The 25,765-nt window shown below is 42.7% G+C and overlaps 1 protein-coding gene and 1 long non-coding RNA gene across 11 annotated transcripts in view; both read left to right on the top strand.

Moving 5' to 3' along the window:
* The window catches only part of LOC144585798 (uncharacterized), a 338,116-nt gene that overhangs the window by 41,182 nt on the left and 271,169 nt on the right, over positions 1-25,765 (top strand). The window lies entirely within an intron of this gene.
* Positions 1-25,765, top strand: part of TLR5 (toll like receptor 5) — an 83,433-nt gene that overhangs the window by 29,434 nt on the left and 28,234 nt on the right. For 6 of the 10 annotated variants that reach the window (XM_078382975.1, XM_078382974.1, XM_072990676.2 and 3 more), the window contains one exon: positions 1,047-5,270. The exons of 1 other annotated variant lie outside the window; for it this stretch is intronic. In XM_078382975.1, the coding sequence (XP_078239101.1) occupies positions 1,062-3,641 (2,580 nt within the window). In that variant the 5' untranslated portion in view covers positions 1,047-1,061 and the 3' untranslated portion in view covers positions 3,642-5,270. Of the gene's footprint in view, positions 1-1,046; positions 5,271-5,414; positions 5,676-25,765 lie in introns of those variants that run through there. 3 more of the 10 variants (XM_020786625.3, XM_072990693.2, XR_013540353.1) reach the window with 2 other exon arrangements.

Raw genomic sequence — 25,765 nt, 5'->3', positions numbered from 1 at the left:
GGAGACTCTTGAGAATCCCCTGGACTGCAAGAAGAACAAACCTATCCATTTTGAAGGAAATCAACCCTGAGTGCTCACTGGAAAGACAGATCCTGAAGCTGAGGCTCCAATACTTCAGCCATCTCATGAGAAGAGAAGACTCCCTGGAAAAGATCCTGATGTTGGGCAAGTGTGAAGGCAAGAGGAGAAGGGGACGACAGAGGACAAGATGGTTGGACAGTGTCAGCAAATTTACGAACATGTATTTGACCAAACTCTGGGAGGCAGTGGAAGACAGGAGGGCCTGGCGTGTTCTGGTCCACGGGGTCACAAAGAGTCGTATACAACTTAACAACTAAACAACAACAACAACAAGATCTGTTCATGACTGTGGAATTCTTTTGACCATCCCATCCATAGAACATCTTTATCTTGTCCAGCAAAAAGAGAATGAACAGCTTTGGGGTACTGGCTGAGAGGTTCTTCCTGACCAAGGCAAAGATCCTTGTGGCTCCTTGCTGGAAGCTGTTGGAATGACTATCAGAAGTCCTACCAGCTTTGCCTGACCGTGGCACAGTAACTACGTTATGCGGTACCTCAATCTAGGTTTGCTTAAGGTTTGCAGGGACAGGAGGTATGGATGAATTATCTGATAGTGCTGCACAGCAACATTTTGGATGGCTTCCTAAATCAGGTATGGGGAACATTTGATCTACAGGCCACAGTTGGTCCATGTGTCCTTCTGATTTGGCCCATCGCTTGTCTTCTCTATCCCACTCTGCTTGCTTCTCACTGCCTACATTTCATTTCTTGTTTCTCATCAGTGGTTGGGTAAAATGATCAAATGAAACCTTCCTCTTCATAGGCAATATACCTTGTTTAAAAATGCACTAAACAAACAGATTGGCCATTACCTGTAAACTGTAGTTCTCGCAGGGGTCTAGATAGCAAACGTAATACAATGAATCAAATGAGCCTATGTCTATTGAGAACCTATGTTGATATGTTTAATTCAGCACTATCTAGTTTATTGTGAATGACAATTCTCTTTTCTCCCTTCTCCCTAGCACAGAAAGGGCAGAATGCTTCATCACCACCTAATGTTTATTGCTGGAATGATTCTTGCCTACAGAGAAACAGCTGCAGTTCCTCGGTGTTCAGTGACAGAAAGAATTGCATACTATAATCACTGCAACCTCACCTGGGTTCCACCTGTGCCCAAGAACATTACTTCATTCTTCCTAAACTTCAATTCCATTCAGGAGGTGAATGCCACCTCATTCCCTTTGCTGATGCAACTGGAGACTTTGTCACTTGGATCACAGTCTGCCTCTCCAGTTACTTTAAGAGGAGAAGCATTTAGGAACCTTCCAAATCTCAGACAACTGGATTTAGCTGATAACAAAATGATTGTGTTGGACTCAGATGCTTTCAGAGGTCTAGTGAATTTACGTAAACTTTGGCTTTATTATAATAGTCTTAATGAATCGATTCTGGAAGATGATTATCTTCAAGATTTGGTCTCTTTGGAATACCTGAATCTTGAGTACAATAAAATCACAAGACTTCATCCTCATCCTTTATTTTACAAAATGAAGTCTTTGGATACTCTGGAGCTTAAACTAAACCGCATTGGGACCCTCTGTGAAGGAGATCTTGATAGCTTTCAAGGGAAAACTTTCAAACTGTTTGCTCTTAACTCTAATAATCTTTATATAGAAAACCCTGTGAACTGGACAACTTGTGGGAATCCTTTCAAAAATATTGTCATAGAAACTCTGGATGTAGGTGGTAATGGTTGGGACGTGGCTATCACACAGCAATTCTGTTCAGCTATTCAGGGAACACCCATTTTAGCATTGAAACTCTCCTCTCACAGTATGGGCGCATCATTTGGATTTAATAATCTCCGGGACCCTGACAACAATACCTTCATAGGCCTTGCTAAGAGTGGTCTTCACTTCCTTGACCTTTCAAGAGGTTTTATTTTTGCTCTAAACACACATGTATTTCAATATCTTGCTAGTTTGCAATGGCTTGATCTTAATAGAAATCAGATAAATCAAATTGGAAAAAGAGCATTTTTTGGTCTTTGGACACTGACTCACTTAAACCTATCAGGCAATCTATTAGGTGAGCTCACTGCTAATACTTTTGATGGACTCTATAACTTGATATCTCTAGATCTGCAAAACAATCATATTGGGGTGGTTGCTGAGGCTACCTTCAAATACTTAACAAGACTTAAGGAGCTGAATCTTATGGATAATGCCCTAAAATCAACCCCATCATTCCCAGACCTCTCCACTATTCTTTTAGGTGGCAACCGGTTAAAGAGTATAGGCTTCAACAACATAAATGCAACAATTATTAGCTTGGAAGAAAACAGATTAGACGATCTGAGTGATCTCTACAAACTTCTTCAAATTCCAGTTTCACAGTTCATCTTTTTGAAAAACAATCGTTTCTCTTCTTGTTATGCAAGTAATGATGTTCCAGAAAATAGCCGGTTACTCTACTTGGATCTTGGGAACAATATGTTAAAACTTATATGGGAAAGAAGTTTATGTCTGAATGTGTTCAAGGCACTTATCAAGCTTCAGATCCTCCATCTCAATAATAACTACCTTAGTTACCTACCAGAAGGTATCTTTAGTGGCTTGGTATCACTGAACAGACTTAACTTGGCTTCCAACTTGCTGACTTACCTTTCTCACAATGCCTTCCCTACAAGCCTGAGGATACTTGAATTATCATCGAATCAGCTGCTTTACCCAGATCCTCAAGTCTTTGCAACCCTAGACTACCTGGATCTAATCAATAATAGGTTTTACTGCAATTGCCTCTTAAGCAGCTTAATAGTGTGGCTAAATCAAACCAATGTCACCTTGGCTGGATCACCAGAGAACATGTTTTGTTTTGGACCCCATGAGCTTGCTGGAGTTCCTCTTCATGAATTAAATGTTGATAGTTGCAATGAAGACAAAGTCTTGGAGTCTCTTCAGTTGTCACTCTTCATTTTTACCTGTGTTGCTCTGACAGTGTTCCTAGTGGCAGTAATTATTTTCACTCGTTTTAGAGGAACTAGTTTTATCTGGTATAAAACAATAACCAGGACATTTTTAAAAGAGCTCCAGCCAGACCTAGACAAAAATATGTATCAATATGATGCTTACATATGCTATAGTGGCAAGGACTTTGAGTGGGTTCAGCATTCTTTGATAAGGCACCTGGATTCCCAATATTCTGACCAAAATAGATTTTCTCTTTGCTTTGAAGAGAGAGATTTTCTGCCTGGAGCCGATCACATCAGCAACATTCGTGATGCCATTTGGAACTGTCGGAAAACTATTTGTGTTGTGACAAAGAATTTTCTTAAGGATGGTTGGTGTATAGAAGCATTGAATTTTGCTCAAAGTAGATATTATTCTGACCTAAAGGATGTCCTCATTATGGTGGTAGCTGGATCACTTTCTCAGTACCACCTTATGAAATATCCACCAGTCAGAGCTTTTTTGCAAAGGGGTCGATACTTGAGATGGCCTGAAGACTACCAGGATGTAGAGTGGTTTTTGAACTCACTGTCTCACCAAATACTGAAAGAGAAGGAGGTCAAAAAGAAATCAGGTTCACTAGAACTGAAAATCATAACAGTTTCTTAGCTGGCTGGCTGCCATTTAAGTAGCATAAGACAGAGGGCTCTCCAAAGAACATGCTAATCATTTCTGAAACATACTGAGTCCTTACCTTTATGAGCAATGCACTAAAATTACAGTATGAGCACCCCAGTATCCTTAATATCATTCATTTTCATTTTCGAAAGGTCTGCCTAATGAAAGAAGTGGCTTTGCAATAATCAGTGTTCTTTGATGAGGCCTTGTAGTTGCACATTGGGAGAATAAAATGCTGCTTGCATTCTTGTGATCACAGCTTGTTGATTTCGGACAAGAATGGGGATCATATACCTCTCCCGGCTATTGCTGAACTACAATATCCATCAGCCCTAGCCAACTTAGACAAGTTGCCCAATTCTTGACAAGTTGCCCAATTCTTGTTTAAGGATTATTAAATATAGAGTTATTCAGTAGTTCATAGGAAAAGTTTGTTACTTTTTCATGTAGACTTGAAAACATATCATTGCTTTCAAGCCCTGATACTTTCAAAGACTGCATAGAAGGTATTTGTGAAGGCTTTCACGGCCGGGATCTAATGGTTGTTGTAGGTTTTTTGGGCTCTTTGGCCGTGTTCTGAAGGTTGTTCTTCCTAACATTTCACCAGTCTCTGTGGCCAGCATCTTCAGAGGACAGCACTCTGTGCTCTGGTGTAGTTTGCTTGGGAGTTGAGTATTTATGGCTGTGAGACAGGCTTTTGTCCTTTTCAGGAGATGGGTGATTAGTGTGTCTTGTTGTGGGTGTATTGTTGTGATAAGGAGGAGAGATTATCTGTCACGCAACTCCCAAGCAAACTTCACCAGAGCACAGAGTGCTGTCCTCTGAAGGTGCCGGCCACAGAGACTGGTGAAACGTTAGGAAGAACAACCTTCAGAACACAGCCAAAGAGCCCGAAAAACCCACAACAACCACTGCATCGAATGTTTTGATTGTGCCTGTTTCAGCAACAGAGCTAGCTGCCTCTCTTCATACCTACTGTAAGTTCTAATTATTATATATATTTAAAGCTGGGTTGATTTCACACAGTCCTGATGTCTTTATTTCCATGAGGCCTACAGCCCTATTTGGGCCTTCATTCAATGTAGAATGAACACATACTGGAGAGTGGTGGAGTGACAGCGGCAAGCCACAGCCATGACCAGTGCATGTCCATTATAATGTCCATATGACACATACGCACCATATATAGAGTTGACATACATGAGTTGCCAGTAGCTGTTCTAATGCAGTAGAAATCTGGAGTGGTTCTTCCTGTCACCACTCTGATTCCATCTGGAATAAACAACAGAGGACTTCTTTTGCATGTCATATATCTCAACAGATGAAATGGTTTGGGGCCTTTGTGGAATGGAGCCAAGACAAAGCTCTTTTTAGTGTTCTCATTGAAACACGGTGGTTGATCCTTAACTCTAGAGCTTATTCGAATATATTTCAAATTAACTACCTCATGATCTGCATTACTGCCCATAAAGGGAATATTCAGTCAACATTCGTCTTAAAGTTCTTGTGATAGTCCATGTGTCTTGGTATATGTGAATATTTAGAATTTCTGTCATTTGCTCAAGGTGAAGTTCTGAAATCCATGAATAAATTCTGAATAAATAAGTGTAGTAACTTCCAGAGTTTCCGTGTTCCGGTCCTATATGCTAGTACTAGACTCACATAGATTAAAAACCCCTTAATGTTTTACCCTATCTTGGTGGTCTTTCATATTGCCTCTGCTCTTTTTCTTCTTTCCACTATTATGGTTTTTCTTTCTTCCAGATCTTCCTCCATGTGCTCCTGCAGTCTTTCCTACTACTACTACTGCTTCTCCTCATCTGTCTTTCCAGGCAGGAAAGGCGTGCTCTCTCTGAACCGTTTGAAGACTTTCAGAGCCTGAAAAGAAGGCTGCTACATGGAACTGCCTAGAATCTTGTAGAGAAATGAATCTCCCAGGCCGCCTCCAGCTTCTGGTTAGGGAAGTGCTGGTGCTTAGTGTTTAAAGATGGTACTGCAGGCTCCAGAGAGATTTCCATTAACAAATACAGTGGTGCCTCGCTTAGCGAATGCTTCGTTTAACGATGAATTCGCATAGCGAGGGGGTTTCTGGGGGAAACTACTGCCTCGTATAGCGAGGCAGTCTATGGAGGAAACTCGCATAGCGATGTTTCCCCCATAGGCCCCCGGCGGGCGCTTCGGAGCGGCCGCGGGGAGACCTCTCCCGCAACCGCTCCAAAGCGCCTGCCCTGAGAATGCCGGCCGGCTGGCCGGCGCTTTGGAGCAGCCGCGGGAGAGGTCTCCCCGCAGCCGCTCTGAATCGCCGGCCAGCCTGCAGGCATTCTCCGGGCGGGCGCTTTGGAGCGGCCGCAGGGAGACCTCTCCCGCGGCTGCTCCGAAGCGCCTGCCCCCAGAATGCCGGCCGGCTGGCCGGCGCTTCGGAGGGGCCGCGGGAGAGGTCTCCCCGCAGCCGCTCTGAATCGCCGGCCAGCCTGCAGGCATTCTCCGGGCGGGCGCTTTGGAGCGGCCGCGGGGAGACCTCTCCCGCGGCTGCTCCGAAGCGCCTGCCCCCAGAATGCCGGCCGGCTGGCCGGCGCTTCGGAGGGGCCACGGGAGAGGTCTCCCCGCAGCCGCTCTGAATCGCCGGCCAGCCTGCAGGCATTCTCCGGGCGGGCGCTTTGGAGCGGCCGCGGGGAGACCTCTCCCGCGGCTGCTCCGAAGCGCCTGCCCCCAGAATGCCGGCCGACTGGCCGGCGCTTCGGAGGGGCCGCGGGAGAGGTCTCCCCGCAGCCGCTCTGAATCGCCGACCAGCCTGCAGGCATTCTCCGGGCGGGCGCTTTGGAGCGGCCGCGGGGAGACCTCTCCCGCGGCTGCTCCGGAGCGCCTGCCCCCAGAATGCCGGCCGGCTGGCCGGCGCTTCGGAGGGGCCGCGGGAGAGGTCTCCCCGCAGCCGCTCTGAATCGCCGGCCAGCCTGCAGGCATTCTCCGGGCGGGCGCTTTGGAGCGGCCGCGGGGAGACCTCTCCCGCGGCTGCTCCGAAGCGCCTGCCCCCAGAATGCCGGCCGGCTGGCCGGCGCTTCGGAGGGGCCACGGGAGAGGTCTCCCCGCAGCCGCTCTGAATCGCCGACCAGCCTGCAGGCATTCTCCGGGCGGGCGCTTTGGAGCGGCCGCAGGGAGACCTCTCCCACGGCTGCTCCGAAGCGCCTGCCCCGAGAATGCCGGCCGGCTGGCCGGCGCTTCGGAGGGGCCGCGGGGAGGCCTCTCCCCGCGGCTCCTCCGAAGCGTCAGCCAGCCCCAGCTGGTAGCCTGCCCGGGCCGCCTACCCGAGCCGTTCTCGGACGCCTGGACGTCCGAGAACGGCTGGGGTAGGCGGCCCGGGCAGGCTACCAGCAGCGGGGACAGAAGGGGGGGTATCTGGAAGGTTTCCAGGTGAAAGCCTGGAAACCTTCCGGACACCCCCCCACCCTGCAGCCGCCGCTTGAAGCCTGCCCAGGCTGCCTACCCGAGCTGTTCTCGGACGCCTGGACGTCCGAGAACGGCTGGGGTAGGCGGCCCGGGCAGGCTACCAGCAGCGGGGACAAGGGGGGGGTATCCGGAAGGTTTCCAGGTGAAAGCCTGGAAACCTTCCGGACACCCCCCCACCCTGCAGCCGCCGCTTGAAGCCTGCCCGGGCCGCCTACCCGAGCCGTTCTCGGACGCCTGGACGTCCGAGAATGGCTGGGGAAAGCAGCGCGGGGAGGCTTCAAGCGGCGGCTGCAGGGTGGGGGGGTGTCCGCTCCCAGCGACCCCCCACGGCTTGGATCCAAGCTGTGGGGGCAGGCTGAGAGGGTGGTGGGCTTGGGATGCCTTTCAGGCATCCCGGGTTTGGATCCCACCCACCGCCGGTTACCCTAACCGGCGGCGGGTGGGATCCAAGCCCGGGATGCCTGAAAGGCATTCCAATCCCACCACCCTCCCCCCGCGGCTTGGATCCGAGCCACGACGGCTACCCCAGCCATGGCCGGACTCTAGGGAGTCAAGCCATGGCTGAGTTAGCCGCCGTGGGTCAGATCCAAGCCACGGGGGGAGGGAAAAAACCGGATAATCCGTTCCTATTGGAACGGATTAACCGGTTTCCAATGCATTCCTATGGGAAATGGTGCTTCACATAACGATGTTTTCACATAACGATGTTTTGTTTGGAACCAATTAACATCGTTATGTGAGGCACCACTGTACTGTAATCATGATTGTGACCACAACATGTGACTGCTCAGGGAGTAAAAGATATGAGAAAACACAGGGGTTGCTGGTGTGACCACAGCCTAGGTCACTGAAAGTTCTTAGCAGTTTTCTCAATTATGACACATTTTGATAAAGAACTGAATCCAGTAGGTAGTCACAACTAGAGTGAATTGATGCAATTTACATAAGGATTGACTTATCATTCCTTAGCTGTTATTGTTTGTGTTAGAACTAATCTAGTGGTGTTTCTGGAGTGGAAAGATCAGTTAATAGAGTTGACATTGCCCAAAGGTTGTCCGAATAGAGTCGTGGTCCTCCTTCCATGTTCCCCACTCCTCAGTTCATTCAGTGAAACTACAGTACTCCATCTGGGACTATCAGTAGAACTAATGCCTATTAATTGCACTTATGCCATGTGTATTTACTTAATTGTATTGTGTGCTATATTCACTGTATATTCTCTGATTACATGAAGGAACATTGAACCTGCCTCTGAATGTTTTCTAACACGAGGATAGGACTATTTTGCTTGGAGGTGATTGACATTTGGTAGCTCAGTAATTTTGATTGTATGTGATCACTGTCATTTATGAAATGGAAGGCTGAAAAAATGTAAGATTCATGTTAAAAATATATATTTTAATAAGATTACTTTCTTAATGTGAAGTAAACAGTAAGTGACTGGTCAAAGGAAGACCCGTGTAGTTTTTCTTTAATTAATAAACTATATTGTATTCACCTAGCCCTGAACTGGTTCTCTAATTAAAATTTGTCAACACTAGAGAATGGTATTTTCATTCTTATCCTCCAGGTGGTGCTGTGTGATCTTAAAAGCATTATGAGGTGAGTAGTTGCCCTTATACCAAATGCACTGATAGCCCAGCTTTAAAAGCAATACAGTATTTCAGTAACAATTTGGCCACAAAAAGATATGAAAAGGATCTCAGGGTGTGTTTACAGTCTGTATTTTTTATGTTCCCTCAGATTTGACTTTGTACATGCCAACTTTTTAATATGCTTTGTTATCTTATGGGACATTATTGCCAAACAAAAAAACAAAAAGGCTTCCAGCAGCTTTGAAAACTAATATAATTATTTTGGAAAAAGCTGTATCTAATTGTTGGTGATATGTAAGTTGGTTTCTACTGAAAAAAGTAAAGGGTTATGGAATGCAAGAGGCATAGGCTGTGATACTTCTGTGCCTAGCTCAAGTTGTGAAGCATATTCAGTAGGTATAGGTAATTAGTACAACAAAAATTTCCCTGGATACTTTGTTACTATGAACTTACAATGAAATCAAAAAAGAGCATAAGGCTTGGTTAAGCCTCCGTACAAATTGACAACATTTGCAGATGCATTTCAATCTGTTATGCTTTAAACTCACTAGATGAAACTAACTTTTAAGATACTGTCCAGGTGCATTAAAAATAGAATGTTATCCCCAAATTTTCTTTCTGAATGTTACTATTTGACAGATTGATGTCTTATTTCGTTGCACATCCACTGGCCTGCTTATTCAATGGATCCAGGAAAGGGCTTCTGAAGACAGGACAGTGTCTTTTCCTCCAACGTCTGTTCTAATAAATACCTTATGCTGTTTGCATAGGAGCAGACATGGTCACTGATTCTCCTCTTCTACCTCAATTTTTCATGCCCCCTGAAAATCTGCTTTGGAGAAGGACCAGCCCTACCATTAGGCAAAGTGAGACAGCTTAGTGTTAGAGACAGCAGGTGGAAAGTGCTGGTGAAAAGTAGATGTGTGGTTCACAGGAGGCTTGTCTTGTATCTGCTATGCTACCCTGTTGTCTCTAAGGAGGTGTTGTGTCATCATCAGTGCCAAAGTGAGATTCAGCTGTCAATCCAACCAGTCTCTGCATTGGGCTGGACACCAATACCACTGCCTGGAGTTTGCAAGAGCTGAGTGGGGCTGTTAACAATAGGACTTTTTGGAGGTAATTCATTCGAAGGGTCACCATAATTCAGAGGTGACTGGAAGGCACGTAACAACATCCCCTTGTTCTTTGCCTTTAACAGGGAAAAGTATTGCACCATCCCTGCACTAGATCATCGCGGACTCTTCAAAACTGATGGGTGGCTGAGTGATAAAGTGAAAATCATCTTCCCAAACACTATGTTTGTTTCTTTTTTGCAGTCTCTAGGCTGCTCCAGAACTTTGTAATTTAAAAATTCACCATTTTGCAAAAAAAAAAAAAAAAAAAAAGGCTTAGTTCTACTCCCAGATGCCCACAGAAGCAGGGGTTTACACCCACATTGTAAAAATATCCTTGTTAAACTCATTGTGTTTGTTACTTTTCTGTTACCTAAAAAAAAACCCTTTAAGATTGCTAAGACAACATGAAACTTTTTTAAAGAACTGCCAAGATACCTCTGTAAAAGGCTTTTAAAAGTATCTAGAAACCATTACTCATTATACCAGTAATGTAGTTTCATTCCTGATCATTGCCTTACTTTTGAAATGTGCATTTGATATTCTGCATTTACTTCTCAGAGGGGAAAAAAGTTACAGGGTATGGTATCGTAACTTGTTACTTCCAAGCCAGATAATAAAGGTTTAGCAAGTTTTATTTTCACTGGCAGCACCTCAGCTGGATGTCTCTGGGGCTGAACTTCCTTTAAGACATATGGCTTGCCACTGAATCTCAGTCCCTCACAAAAACAGAGAAGGCAAAGTGCATGTATTGTGTGAAAAGGGATTGTCTAGGAAGGCCTTTGTGAACTTCACAGCACAAGCTATGTATGTTACACTGGTTGGTGGGGCAATGTAAGCAGGAAGCAGGCCTGTTGCTCCTTGTATATATCTAAACTATGTGTGAGTCAGATCTGCTCCGTGAATACATCTGACCTGTGCAAAAAGGACATACCGTACACTGTCCCTCAGTGATCACAGGGAGACCAGGATGACTACTTCTCATCAGCCCAAATCCCCATGTTTGGGCATTCTCAGCTACGAACACAGTGGCTAAAAATCTTGTTGTTTAGGAGCCTCTTGGCACAGTGGTTAAACCGCTGTACTGCAACCAAAACTGTGCTCACGACCTGGCTCAAGGTTGACTCAGCCTTCTATCCTTTCGAGATCGCTAAAATGAGTACCCAGCTTGCTGGGGGGGGGCAATGTGTAGCCTGCATAATTAACTTGTATACCGCCCAGAGAGTGCTTGAAGCGCTATGGGGCGGTATATAAGCAGCACACTTTGCTTTTGCTTTTGCTTTGCTTTAGCATAGTAAGTTACACTAGAATAGGCCCATTGAATCATCTGGGATTTGGTGAGTTAAGTCCGCAAGCTCTATTGATTTAAATTGTAGCAAGAGTCAATGGAACTTATAAAGGAGTTGATTCACCAAATCCCCACTGATTCAATGGGCCTAACTCTAGTATGACTTACTATGCTAGACAACAGGGTTTCAGCCAGGGAGAGAGAAACACTCCTACCAGGATTCTCTTAGAAAGAAATTCACATCCTATGTGTTATTAATTGACCCTGTATAAATTGACACTTTGACTCATAACTATTGATCAGCTTTCCTTTCACCATGCTGGGAGTATTATAGTTTTATTAACATTTTATGGCTGCAGTTAAGGATAGTCTCATCAGTATACTCAGCTCATAGGATAGAAGATGTTAAGGTGTAGGGAGAACATTCTGATGCGACTGTTATGGTGTTTCACTAAAGCTGATTGTGTGGCAAAACGTTAGGAAGAACAACTTTCAGAACACGGCCAAAGAGCACAAAAAACCCACAACAACCATTACATCCCAGCCGTGAAAGCCTTCGCAAATACAACAAAAGGGGGAATTTATCACACCTCTAGACCATGCACAGAAATGGATCTGTATTGCACTTGTGCCAGCCTGTGTTGGATTCAGGTGTAAAGAAGTTGGATTAATGGAGCCTTGTGATTTAGGAGTACAAATATCTTCCCCGTATCTGCAGCATTGATGCCCATAGTTTCAGTTATCCACAATTTACTGCAGCCCTATATACAGTATACAAGAGGATGAGTCTTGTGGCTTTTGTCCCACATTCTTGTATGTTATATATAGAGTTTGCTGCTAACTGGCTTCAGGCATCTGCAGTAGATAGTGGAATTTATCCCCCACAGATATGGGGGGACCTGTATAGTACATAAAAACATAGCTGGTGAGTAGAACTCCAGAAGAACTGTGCCTCGTCACTAAATCTCTGTCTTGTCTTATGATTGCTAAAGTTTCATACTGGGCTCTAGGAGGTCCTGTTTTCACTGATTGAGACCAATCTAATAACTTAGGAAAGAATTTTTGGTTTCTTAAAATGCATGAAGTGCTTTATGGGCTCATAAGTGACTTATTTTATGTAAAAAGGTCAATTAGCTGTTCACAGTCCTTCCTTCCTTCCAGATGAGTTATTGTTTTACTGTATCTGTTAGTAACAGTCTTTGGTAACATTCCGTAAGGTAGAATGACACAGTCCTCAAGAACTGAACGGGAAATATAGTCTTTTCCTGTTTAGACATAGCGTGGAAAAACAAGAAATTCAGGTTCAAATATTCAGTGGTTTGTGAGCATCAGCAATGCTTTCAGAACATGTGAAAGAAAATTTAGTTGTTTTTAACTTTTAGCCTCTTCCTTCAGCCTTTCCTTGTGCTACCCTTAACACTAACTGTGTGATGCATGAATAAACAACTGATTAAAAAGTAAGGAAGAAAGACATATAATTCTGCAGTTTCCTTATGATACTGTAACACAGGTATAAAGGAATCTTCACTTCAGGATGGTCTTGAGTAGTTAGGACTGATTTGTACAATACTTTTTGAGATTGTAGCATTTTATTCAGTTACTATTGCATTGTTACATGTGTCATTCTTTTCCCTCAGTGAACTAAAATTTCACCGAGGGTTCATCCAGACTGGCATTTGTTGTCCTTGAAGTTCTAGATTCTGCATGGATTATATCACTATTTTCCAAGGATGGCAACTCACGACTTGCTGTCAATTCCAACTTAAGTTGCACTGGTGACTTGACTTGGACTTGACTTGGGGTGGGATTTCTTGAAAGACTTGGATTCAACTCGTGACTCAAACCCATTTTTCTGAGTCGAGTTGTTGAATCCCTATTAGGGATGGGCCTTCCTACCCGCTTCTGTCACCACCACCGCCACCTCCATCGTCAGAGACAGCAGGCTTGACTTCTCTTTCAGGAGCTGGCTGCTGCCTCCACCCATGCACCCGCTGCCCAGCTGATAGGCTGCCATATGCGCAGAGGCAGGGGATGGCTCCACTGTCTTGTGCATGTACCAGTCCAGCTTTCCTTCCAGGCCCACTGGAGACTCAGACTCAAGGCATGGGACTCAGGTCTCACACCCGAAGACTTGCAAACGTATCTTCTATTTTCATTGCTATCTAGACAACATATGAAACATATATGAATCGTGGTCAATCTTTTCTTCATGACTTTCCCATTCTATTTGTTCAGCCTGGCATGTTTTATTCTGTTTTGTTTTTGTGTAGTACCTTGTGCTTTGTTTTATTCTGGTAAAGTATGGCGTAATCAAATGTATCCATTTCTGTGTGACCTTTGATGGGCATGTCTTCAGATCACAGAACGTGACATCTCCAGTGATGTAAACTTCATTGCTTCTCTTGCCTCCCATCAATCTGAAGGCCAATACATATTTTGTATTTTTAATTAAAAGTATTTTATGAGTATAGCATGAATCATAGTGTCAAACTCAATATATTTAGTACCAATGTGTAATTAAAAAAAAAGATTTTAGTACCACATAACAAGAAGTAGTACACAAATTATGTTTCTTTAAACTTGTTTGGAGTAACTTTAGCAGCATGGCAGGGATGAGAGGGTTGGTGGGCAAGGTGAGGGGGGTGAAAAGGGTGAAGGACTGAGTTGGGAAATTGGTAGAGGAGGAGGAGGAAGGGAGTATGAGTTCCCTGTGTGGACAGGAGCACCAGAATAAATTACTTCAAGCACGGTCACAGTGAACACAAAACACCGTTCGTTCATTTAGTCGTGTCCGACTCTTCGTGACCCCATGGACCAGAGCACGCCAGGCCCTCCTATCTTCCACTGCCTCCCAGAGTTAGGTCACACCATTACCTGAACACAAAACACCATTACCATACATGAATAGTTGGGATAGGAAAGACAAAACAATGTACTTCAAATTGCCCATCTGAGCAAGCCTTTGGTTCAAATAGAATTATAAACGGCAGTTTCACAGTTCACATGGATGTGAAATTCACACAAAGTCACATAGAAGTTGACCTTCAGTTGGCTATGAAATGTTAAAAGTTGTGAGATAGGGCAAGGTGCATCTTGCCCGTTTGAGGAGGTAATGCTCTCTGCAAAGCAAGGAAAAGTCATCGACTGAGAGGACAGGTGTCACTCAAGGGCATCATTAAGTTAATATACAGCAGCTATTTATTGTACAACTGCAAATGAGTAATACCAAATCCTTAGCAAGATGAGGTAGCACTGTTGCCTTTTGTCTCATTTCCTACCTTCCTGCTCTTGTTGTCTTCCCCCATCCCTGCTACTCTGCATGCACTGTAGCATGTCTAAATATGTGAGCACTAGCAAGAGGAGATCATGGCACCCACTTACGATCTTGAAGCAAGTACCATTCTTCTATGCCCAGCACCAACCCTCGGCTCTGTCATGCCAGATGTTCCACTTAAGGGCCATTGTGCAGGAAATAACAATGATAGGAAATGTCACTTTTCTTCCTTTATATGAAGTACAGTACAAGTTTCCTTCCTACATTAAATGTTAGGTTCTTCTTCACAATCCTCTTCTATCCAGGTACAGTTTGCACTGCTCTATCACATCATGTAGGGGTCACCAGAAATTACCCTGTAATACCCTGAACCCCTGAGTCATGCTTTGTGTAGCCTCTGAAACTGACAGGGTACTCACTCTCCTACCCAAGGTTTGTGTGCACGGGCTGGGATACAGTTGTTAAATCATTGGGGGAAGCAAAGAGGCAAAAGCTACTCCCAATACATAGAGATTCTTCTGGTGCAGGTGTTGGCTACACACTCTGTGTAGCCAACACCTGCACAATTTGTAGCCCGCTAAGGAAATGACATAAATAGATATTCTTCTCCTGGCACATAGGCTCATATGTTTGAACTTAACAGTGTCCTTTTCATTTGTGTTCATCTCTGAAGAGTTTCATTCATCATATTCTTAGGCAGTGGTATCCATGAGTCTCACTGTTGTTGTTGTTTTTGAAAGTCCACCTAACATAGTTCATATACTAAATACACACTTATTTGATGATGCGGCTTAAGAATAACACCCACCTCCCACCATAGAGGAAGCTTATTCACAGAGATACGTTCTATTTTAAGCCTTTGGTTTGGATTAGGGATTTTGCATCCAGAAGGTTTGGCAGCTTGTCTGTATTTCCCAACCACAACATCTGCCTGGTCAGACCATTTACAGTTCACCATCTGAGGATGGTTGTTACTTAAACAAAGTGTGATAGAGAGTCATGTTTTATTATATCCTGGGCCTAGTGCCACCAAAAACATAAAAGTGAGTTTCTACCCACAAAGTAGCATCTTTTATACTGCTGTGGATCATATGACTGTGTTATGAAAAGCCTCCCCACCCCCCGGCCATTGTGGAGTGTTAAATGTTTAATGTAGGAAGTTATCATGACAAATATGGATTCACTCCCTTTTCCTCACATACATACCGAAAGAGCATGAGCTCACAGTATCATATCCAATTTATTAAGATAAGCATGACTGCAATCCTGTTCACAAATAAAGAAACTTTAGCAGCTGAAATATAAATGTGTTATACTGCAGAAACTTCTGTGTATTATAGTGTATTTACATGCACGGTAGTGCTTGTTACAAAACAAAATATTTTCAGCAGCATGAAATGTGAATTCACTTTAGCAAAGAAATACTACCATTTAAATTGTCTTCGTGGTGTGTATTTTTTGCCCATCCCTGAGTTAGGAAATACTACAAACAATTTTCTGAAGTTTTCTCCAGACACATTATATTAAAAGCAAAGAGTTTTATACAGTAATTGTGATTTGCTAGGGCAAGTTAAGATTGGGATGAAAGAAAAGGTAATGTGTAGGTGATAATTAGGCTGTAAATTACTGCATTTATCTCAAATTGTATGTATGGTTAGTTGCCAGTAAGTTGTTTTGGAGACTCAACAGAAATTTATCTATACTCATTTCTTTAACCCCTTTGAGACTGGTCTGAAGATATTATTGACCTGAAATGCACCAGCTTTTTAAAATAGCTGTTAATAAATGTTTTTCTTCTGTATGTGAATTTTGATCTTTTAATCTCAAAATATATAACCATTCTTGGAACAATTAGGGCATTCTGCAACAAACCAATTTCTAATTCTGTTTTTAATAAAGAACACAGATTCTGAGACATTAACAGCAAACACAGCTAATAATTCTCAGGTGTCATGTAGTTTGCTTTCCTAAAGCAACATATAATACCATGTATTCTCAAAGGCTTTCACGGCCAGGATCTGATGGTTGTTGTGGGGTTTCCAGGCTGTTTGGCTGTGTTCTTAAATTTTTTCTTCCTAATGTTTCACCAGTTTCTGTGGCCGGCATCTTCAGAGGACAGGAGTCAGAACTCTGTCTGTGCTCTGGTGCAGTTTGTTGGATAGATGAGTATTTATAGCTGTGGGATCAGCTTTTGTCCTTTTCAGGAGACTTGGTGATTATGGTGATCAGCGTGTTTTTGTTGTGGGTTGTGATAAGGGGGGAGAGATAATCTATCACAGTGATTGATGGGTGTCGTTAACTGGTCTTTTGTGTGCAGTGATCACCAGTCCTTGTGTCTGGGTAGAGTTTGCTGACCTTTTGCAAGCTGTATTTTTCAGTGATGCGAGCCAGGCTTTCTTGAGTTTTAAACTCCACCAGCTCTGCTGGTGTTTGTGGATTTCAATGGCTTCCTTGTGCAGTCTATCATAATTATTGCTGGTGTTGTCCAATATTTCAGTATTTTGAAATAGAATTTCATGTCCAGCTTGTTTTAGGGCATGTTCAGCTACTGCCGATTTTTCCAGTTGTTTTAGTCTGCAGTGTCTCTCATGTTCTTTGATTCTGGTGTGAATGCTGCGTTTTGTGATTCCAATATATACCTGGCCACAGCTGCAAGGTATCCGGTATACTTCTGCAGTGGTGAGGCGGTCCCTTTTGTCCTTTGCTGAATGTAACATTTGTTGTATTTTTGTGGTGGGCCTGGATACTGTTTGTAGGTTGTGTTTTTTTAAAAGTTTCCCCATGCAGTCCATGACCCCTTTGATATATGGCAGAAATACTTTATTTGTGGGTGACTGTTTATCTTCTTCAGTTCGGTGTTGTTTTCTTGGTTTGATGGCTCTTTTGATTTCATTTTTGGAGTAACCATTCGCCTGTAGGGCCCAATTCAGATGGCTGAGTTCGGTGCTGAGAAATTGAACTTCACAGTTCCGATTTGCATGGTCTACCAATGTTTTTATTATGCCTCTTTTTTGTTGTGGGTGGTGGTTGGAGTTTTTGTGTAGGTACCAGTCTGTGCGGGTGGGTTTTCTGTAGACCTTGTGTCCCAATAGGAGGTCAGTTTCGCATATGACCAAATACCATGTTTTAAAACACTGCATCTCTCTTTATGAGCCTCCTTGGGTGTTCAGGTCATCAGAGAAGACATTTCTTTTGGACCCACAGGTGCACTTGGTGGGGATATGGGAGAGTCTTTCTCTTTTGCTGCTCTCAGCCTCTGGAACTTCCTCCCACAGGAGGCTAGGCTTGCCCCGCTTTGGCTGCTGTTCTACAAGCAGGCAAAGACCTTTCTCTTCAGGCAAGCTTTTCCTCAGTGACTGGCTACCTAACTGGGGATTTTTAATGGTTTGTTTTACCTTGCTACTTTGAATGTGCTTTGGTGTTTCTTTTGTTTACCTTTTTCCTGGTATTATATTCATTGATCCTTTAAGTATTGTATACTCATTGTTACTTAAATACTTAAATACTGACTATCTAGGGCAGGTTTTAAGACAGGAAGGGTTGTATTTTGTTTGAATTTTGTTGTTTTTGAATCTGTGTATAGTAATGTTCTTACCTAACAATTTTAGCATAATATTATTAATTCTTGTAAAATATTTGCATAATCAACTGTTTTTAGATTTTAACACTGTGTTTTTAATCATATAAGCCACCTTGTGTTCTTTTTTAAGGAGAAAGGTGTGGTAAAAACATTTTAAATCATTAAAAAATAGAAACAAATACATACTGTCTCTTTCTTTTCGACTTTTATAGCTAGATAAAAATCTGTAATGCTGCAACCTAAGGTTTAATACCCAGTTTCCCTGAAAATAAGAGCTAACCTGAAAATAAGCCCTACTCTGATTTTTCAGGATACATCGTAATATAAGCCCTGCCCCCAAAATAAGCCCCAGTTAAGTGGAACCCCGCCCTCCACCATTGTGCAGCAACCAGAAGATGACCTGATTGTATTTGAATAAATGTAGATTGTTGTACATGAAAAAATAAGCCCTAATTCGCTTTTTGGAGAAAAAAAATTAATATAAGATCCTGTCTTCTTTTCGGGGGAACACGGTAGTGGCACATTGCCGTATGGAAAAACATAATAAAAGGGATGGATTTGGGATCAGAGGTCAGTCAAAGAAAGGCTGCAATGCTCCACCATAGCTGCTATGGCCAGCGGTGGGTCTGCTCTCCACCCCCCCACCCCCCGCTTATCTGACAAATCTCTTAAAGACCTGTGTAATTATGCTGCTTTGGAGCTGCCTCGCTGTGAGGCTGTCTTGCTACCAAACCACATTGGTTCTGCCTCTTCTTCTGCCATTTTAAAAAGGCTGTCTCCAGGGTGGAACTGACTTGTCGACAACTGCGCTAAAATCTTTTAATGCACAAAATGCCAGCAATTGTGCTAGCTAAATTAGCTCCTCCATCAACATTCTGAAATTAGACGAGACTCCTCGAGAACGGGAGAGTGCAGGCGTAGTTGCTTTGTCACATGAGACATGAATGGCATTTTAATAGCCTAGTTAACAGTAATGAAACAGTAATTTATTCTAATTGGTAGGACACTGATTATACAGGAAACGTGATGTACTCATAGACACAGATGGCAGAGTGCAAGAGGGTGAGGTGGGGGGGGAATAAATTAAAACGAGAATACTTTTAGCATGTGTCCTGCCACAGAATCACTGGGCTGGATCCCCCATCTGCCCTGCATGGATAGGAAATGTCTGCTCTTAGAAGGTACGTCCTCCTGTATCTCCCAGTCCACAGCCTCTCATCTTCAGCAGGGTTTCCTAACTTTCCATGTTACGTTGGGGAGAGCCAACTGAGCGGGTGTTGCAGGGCAAGAAAGGAGCAGAATCACTGGTACTTGAAGAGCTATCTAAGGTCTGACCTTAGTTCTGCCCTTGTGCTCAGATCTGGGAGGCTTCTAATGCTTTTTGCAGTTAAGGAGAATGCAAGACAGGTGAAAGCTCCTTTTATTACCTCTGATTAGGGATGGGAATTAAGGGTAGGATTTCCCCCATCTGCTTCTGCCTTCTGAGCTGGGAGACAGAGTAATGCAGGAAAGGTGAAACCCAGCTGTAATCTCCCATTTCTGATCAGAGATGGCATGTGTATTATCCCCTCCCCAAATCTTTATCAGGAGATGAGGGAGATCTCAGGGAGTCGGGTTTGGAGAAGGAAGGGCACTTGTCTGGGCCCTTTGCAGGGCCAAATCAGATTGTTTCCCTCTCCTACTTTACGATGACCCAGCTGTTTGGATCCCAGAACCTGCTTAAACTGAAAACCTGGAAAGTATTTAGGGCTATAAAAACTTTGAGTAGAACCATCTAAGACTGCACTGTTATGCACACTTCTCCGGAAATATATCCTGCTAAGATCCTTGAGGCTTTCCTAAATAAATGTGCACTGGGATTGGGCTGCAAGAGATCTACTCAGTTGTGAAACAATACAAGCAGCCTAGGCTTTAGCAGGATTGCTGCCCAAATAGTCAGATGGCCACTCAGCCTACCCCTGAAAGGGTAGAGGGACAAATCACCTTGTTTTGTCTTGACCAACAATCACCGTCAGTGATACATTCCATAAACCATTAAAAACTGGGTGTGGGGGCAGTAAAATGGGGAGGTAGTCTCAAGAAGCTGAATAATGCTTCCCACTGCAATTACCTCCTCAGCATTTTGAAAAATTCCTTTTCAGAACTATAAATCCTAGAGTTCCCTAATCAGCAGGGCCACTGCTGGACCTATTTGCTGCAGCGGTGTGTATGTGTGTCCTGGGAGTATGTATTCAATCACTAGCAATGGCCTTTTCGCAATTACTCATTGAGTAGGGTTATTTTGAGGACAAAGGGGAGGGAAGATTGGCATGCATATGGTAACACAAATAAATAACTAATCCCTCTTGGGAGGCAAGCACAGTGGCAAAATACAGCTAAAGCATTTTTTTAAAAAGCATTTGTTGCAAGTTGTTTTAATTTGTCCCTTAAATGAATGTAACCTAAAGTGCTGGAGCAGGCCGTATACAGATCCTTATTACTGTTGGCTGCGTTGTAGACAAGTTACTCGGAGAAGCAATTAACAGTTTTAGTAGTTTCTAAATGCAGAACAGATTTTTATATACTTTATATATTTTATATACAGTACTGTTCATTAGTATTGATGGAAGAAAGATGGAAATTTGCTGCTATTTCAAAAGGAACCAAAATGAAAATTCAAGCATTGTCAGTGAATGAACATGCAGAAGCAAAATCACAGTAAAAGGGCAGCCTCAAAACTTGCTTCTGTGAAGAACGTACAATATTAAATCCCCCAAGCAGCTGTCCAAATCAGAGGATTAAAATATTATCAGGAGCCCTGTGGGGAAGCCATGCAAACAGAGACTTTCTCTTCATGTACTGAGGACAGCCAAATGTAAAATGCAAAATTTATTGAAACAAGTGAAATACTGATCCCGCTCCCTTGAAGTTGAATATTGTGAATTAAAATAAGATGATAAAACCAGGTTTCTGAGCAGTAGCTGGGGACAAATCGCTTCTCCTCCTTACTTCAAGGAACTCTATTTAGACTGCACCAGCAGTTGCCCCCAAAGAGGTTGTTTTGTTTTGTTTCTGCCTCTGCCAAAAAAATTTCAAGTTGTTAATGGAGGTTTTCACAGCATTTTGCATGGGATATTAGTTTTGCAGATAGAAACATGTCTATGTGTGTGATGGGTCAGGAAGACATTAATTACAATCAGCCAATGTTCTGCTCATATTAGACAGATTACTGTTTGGTTTGGCTCTGATTCCTGAACTGGAGCCCCCACCGTAGACTTAAACACAGAGGATATCCTTGTTCTGTGGCTGATAGAGAACAAGAAGGGAATGGTTTGTTTGGGTAAGACAGTAAGAGCAAAGAATAACAGCTTATTTCAGAGTAATTTACTGCTTTTCCTTACATTACAGTCCTGGTGACAGAAAACTTGTTTACCGGGACTGCTTGTTTACTAGTATCCATAACTGTAACTACCACCTCCAGAAGTTATTTTTAAAAAGTAACAGACAACTTCTCCATGCTGGATGAAGGAACATTTCCAAACTCTGTCTTTGCCGTTTCGACCCTGCTTCATTCTCCCTCCACAGCAGAAGTGAGAAATTCTGAACGGTAGGTAGGGGCCACGCCACGGCCCCCTCCCCATGTATTTTGCTGACTTGAAAAATTCCACACCTCCCTGGACATGGGAGTTACTCTAGGAATTCTCTTTTGAGCTTCTGAAAAGAGGCCAGTGTTGAAATGTGAGGAGGGGAAGAAGCATTCACATATAGACAAGGTGTCAGTAGACAACATGGGGAAATTGCAGCTCTTATTTTACAGAACAGTGCTTAGGCATCTCCTCAAAAAGTATTTTTAAAGGCCTTTGCGGTATTTTGGGATAGGGTTCAGCAATGTAGATGGCTCCAGTAAAGTGCAGGTTAAAACCTGGGATAGATTTAGAGCTCCCCTGAAATTGGAGTCAGTTAGCAGGCTTAACTGGCTGCATCTAGTACTTAAAACAGCCAGCTTTCTTCTGCGATAATGAAGTCTCCCATCCTTAAATAGAATTGCCTTGACTTCTATTCCTGTTCTTTAGGACTGATATTCCAGATTCTACAAAGGCCTAAAAAACACAGATTGTTGCTATAGGAGAAAAAGCCAAAGACTATGTTTTTCTTAATTGGCTTTATGGATTTTCTTCAGAATACCTTCTTCACAAGAGGCACTTGATGTTGCTCCCATGCTTTATGGAATATTTGGACTATTAGGGTGAGGAACCATGTGACTCTAACTCATAAACAGTTTAAACATTAAGCAAAACAGGAAGGGCTAGCTGTTACCAAAATTTACCTGTGTCACATCACAGATGTTGACTTGGGTGATAAAACAGGAAAACTCAGATTTCAGTTAGAAAGCAGGAAAGAGGTGAAAGGATTTAAAAATAAAAGGGCTGAAAAGTCTGGAAAGAAGTTACTAGCTTTGACCCTGTACAGATGTTAAAGTAATGATAGCTCTATGATTCATACGCAGTACACAGGAATGTTAGTATGTTTGCCATAGTGCCTCTCATCTATAAACTGAGGAAGAAATGGATAATCCAGGAGGTACTTTAACTGGAATAAAGCCTGTAAGATGATCGCCATGATAGCAATCATAGAATTGTAGAGCTTGAAGTCCTATTACTCATAGTCTGTTTCAATCACCTGGAAGTTGGATTTTCCTCAGTCAAATTGTATTTGGTATGTACTTATTTATTCCTGTCAAAGTTTTTCAGGAAAGGAAATTCCAGAATATATATTCCACTGCCTATCTGTTTTTGCATTAGGAAACATTTTCTGCTATCCAGCGTAAATTGTGAGCCTGAGGCAAACCCGGTGTCTTCCTATATAATACAACGGTCAAAACCCATATGTAAGTGTAATTGTGTAAACTGTGGTGGCAAATTGCTGCAAAGGACTGGTTGTTCATGTTCCTAGTCTCATGCACTGCAAGCAGCGTAGTAGTAGTTTAGTCGTTTAGTCGTGTCCGACTCTTCGTAACCCCATGGACCAGAGCACACCAGGCCCTCCTATCTTCCACTGCCTCCCGGAGTTGTGTCAAATTCATGTTGGTTGCTTCGCAGACACTGTCCAGCCATCTCATCCTCGGTCGTCCCCTTCTCCTCTTGCCGTCACACTTTCCCAACATCAAGGTTTTTTCCAAGGAGTCTTCTCTTCTCATGAGATGGCCAAAGTATTGGAGCCTCAGATTCAGGATCTGTCCTTCCAGTGAGCACTCAGGGTTGATTTCCTTTAGAATTGATAGGTTTGTTCCCGTTGCAGTCCAGGGGACTCTCAAGAGCCTCCTCCAACACCACAATTCAAAAGCATCAATTCTTCGGCGGTCTGCTTTCTTTATGGTCCAGCTCTCACTTCCATACATCACGACGGGAAAAACCATAGCTTTGACTATTCAGACTTTTGTTGACAAGGTGATGTCTCTGCTTTTTAAGATGCTGTCAAGATTTGTCATCGCTTTCCTCCCAAGAAGCAGGGGTCTTTTAATTTCGTGGCTGCTGTCTCCATCTGCAGTAATCATGGAGCCCAAGAAGGTATAATCTGTCACTGCCTCCATATTTTCCCCTTCTATTTCCCCGGAGGTGATGGGACCAGTGGCCATGATGTTAGTTTTTTCGATGTTGAGTTTCAGACCATTTTTTGCACTCTCTTCTTTCACCCTCATTACAAGGTTCTTTAATTCCTCCTCACTTTCTGCCATCAGAGTGGTATCATCTGCATATCGGAGGTTGTTGATGTTTCTTCCGGCAATCTTAATTCCAGTTTGGGATTCCTCCAGTCCAGCCTTCCGCATGATGTATTCTGCATATAAGTTAAATAAGCTGGGGGACAATATACAGCCTTGTCGTACTCCTTTCCCAATGTTGAACCAATCAGTTGTTCAGCATGTTAATTAGTGACAATTCATCAGCATGATTTAAGCAATTTCATCCACACTGGTGTAATCCTATATCCAGAACGATTTGGGCCAAACATGTAATGGTCAATATCCTGTTCTTGAGGCAGACTACCACTAATTAAAGATTTCCTTTATTGATTGTTGAAATGCACACAAGGGTACACATGCATGCACCCCAAAATTGAAAAAACAACAAACTCTTTCATTAGCTGCCTGCTGCAGCTGCTGATGTCATTCCAGTTGCACAGGTGGAATTACACAGCAGGATATCACACATGGGTTAACCTGTGCAACTTTTGGCTACTATTATCACCACTCTTCTCAGACCATGGTAGTAAATAATAATAATTAATTCCTTTGCCAAAAGAAGTTATAGCTAAGTTAAATTATGCATGTAATATAACAAGAGATAAATAAATAAATAAATATTGCCATCATTTATCATCCTCATATAAACTGTTACCATAATTTAAATCAGCAAGTGTTTTTCCAAAGAGTACAAACTGAAAAGCTGTGAAAAGAATATATACCATCATATTCCTCTTTGTTATCTCCATAGTCTCTGTCATATAATCCCAGATTTCCACTGCAGACTTTTGTTGAAAGTACAGACTGCCGGTTACATTATATTCTCTTGGATCAAGGCTTTTATTTATCATTAAAATTTGCCATCTTGGATTTTGTCCAAGATTTTTTTCCTATATTCAGTACAATAAGCTTTATTATTTATTTAAAACAATAACTTCCTTGGTTTTATTGCGTCTCCTAACTGTGATGAATGCAGCATAAGTATGATTCATGGTGGATTATCTGTAGCTGCTTTTAATAATTTTTACTAATTTATTTAATCAGTGTGGCTTGTATTCGGTGGTGCCAGCAGGAGGGAATGGCCACTGCTATATCCAATCCCGCCTCCTCACCTCAGTTTCCCAGAAAAAGGAAACTCCTCTAGTCTATGTGACTGTGAGCAAAAATCTGTTCCTTTTGCTATTTTGCTATTAGCTCTTTATTTTTATGATTGTTAGCTGCTTTAAAGAGAAATATGTATCTATTGAAATTAATCGAACAACAAATCTCCAGGAAAGCTCAACACTGTAATCTTTGTAAACTCGACCTAATTTCATTCTGTGGGATAGATCTGTACCTAGAGGAGCACACCTTTTTGGAGAAAGTGAATCCTTAAAGTTCTCCCATCCTTACTATAATTACCTATATTGCAAATAAATAGGTAGACAGAACAATTAGAGCTGGAATAACATGGGATGTGGGCTGCAGTATTCCATCCAGCAATACATTGGTGATGACAGAGCAAAAACAGGTTGCAGAACACATGTCAATAAAGGCCTGAGTCTCCCAGCCTAGCTGAAACAGTATTTCCAACTTGGAAAACAAAGTTAAAGTAAATTTGCTCGTAAGCCAAGTATGTATCATGAGCATTTGGTATCATGTTAGGTGCTGATGGAGCTTCAATTAATGCCAGTCTCACACCAGGCATTAATGAGAAATGCTAATTCTTTTATGGGACATTGCTACTATATTCAAGCTGTTTTGAAATATCAAGCACACAAGCTGTTTTTGAAAAAGATAGTTACTCTATTTATGGAATGATAATAATGAGTAATTATAAAGCAGTTAGTCATTTCATTATTTGACAAGCATAGAAATTTGCAAGTGGATCAGATATTCTTACAGAATCATAAAATAATGGAGTTGCAAGGGGCCTATAAGGCCTTCAAGTCAATCCCCCTGCTTATCCCAAATTACAGATATGAAGGACCCTAAGACAAATTTTCAGAGAAAAGGCTGACAATATTCACTCTGCTTAGGTGCTGGTGGGTGGTAACAAATGTTGTTTGTTGGGTCCAGGGCTAAAAGGAAATTAAATACATATTTTTCAAGCTATTTTTGGAA

The sequence above is a fragment of the Pogona vitticeps genome, chromosome 1 (assembly GCF_051106095.1).
Source record: "Pogona vitticeps strain Pit_001003342236 chromosome 1, PviZW2.1, whole genome shotgun sequence".
Taxonomy (NCBI): Eukaryota; Metazoa; Chordata; class Lepidosauria; order Squamata; family Agamidae; genus Pogona; species Pogona vitticeps.
This window is presented reverse-complemented; position numbering and strand designations above follow the sequence as displayed.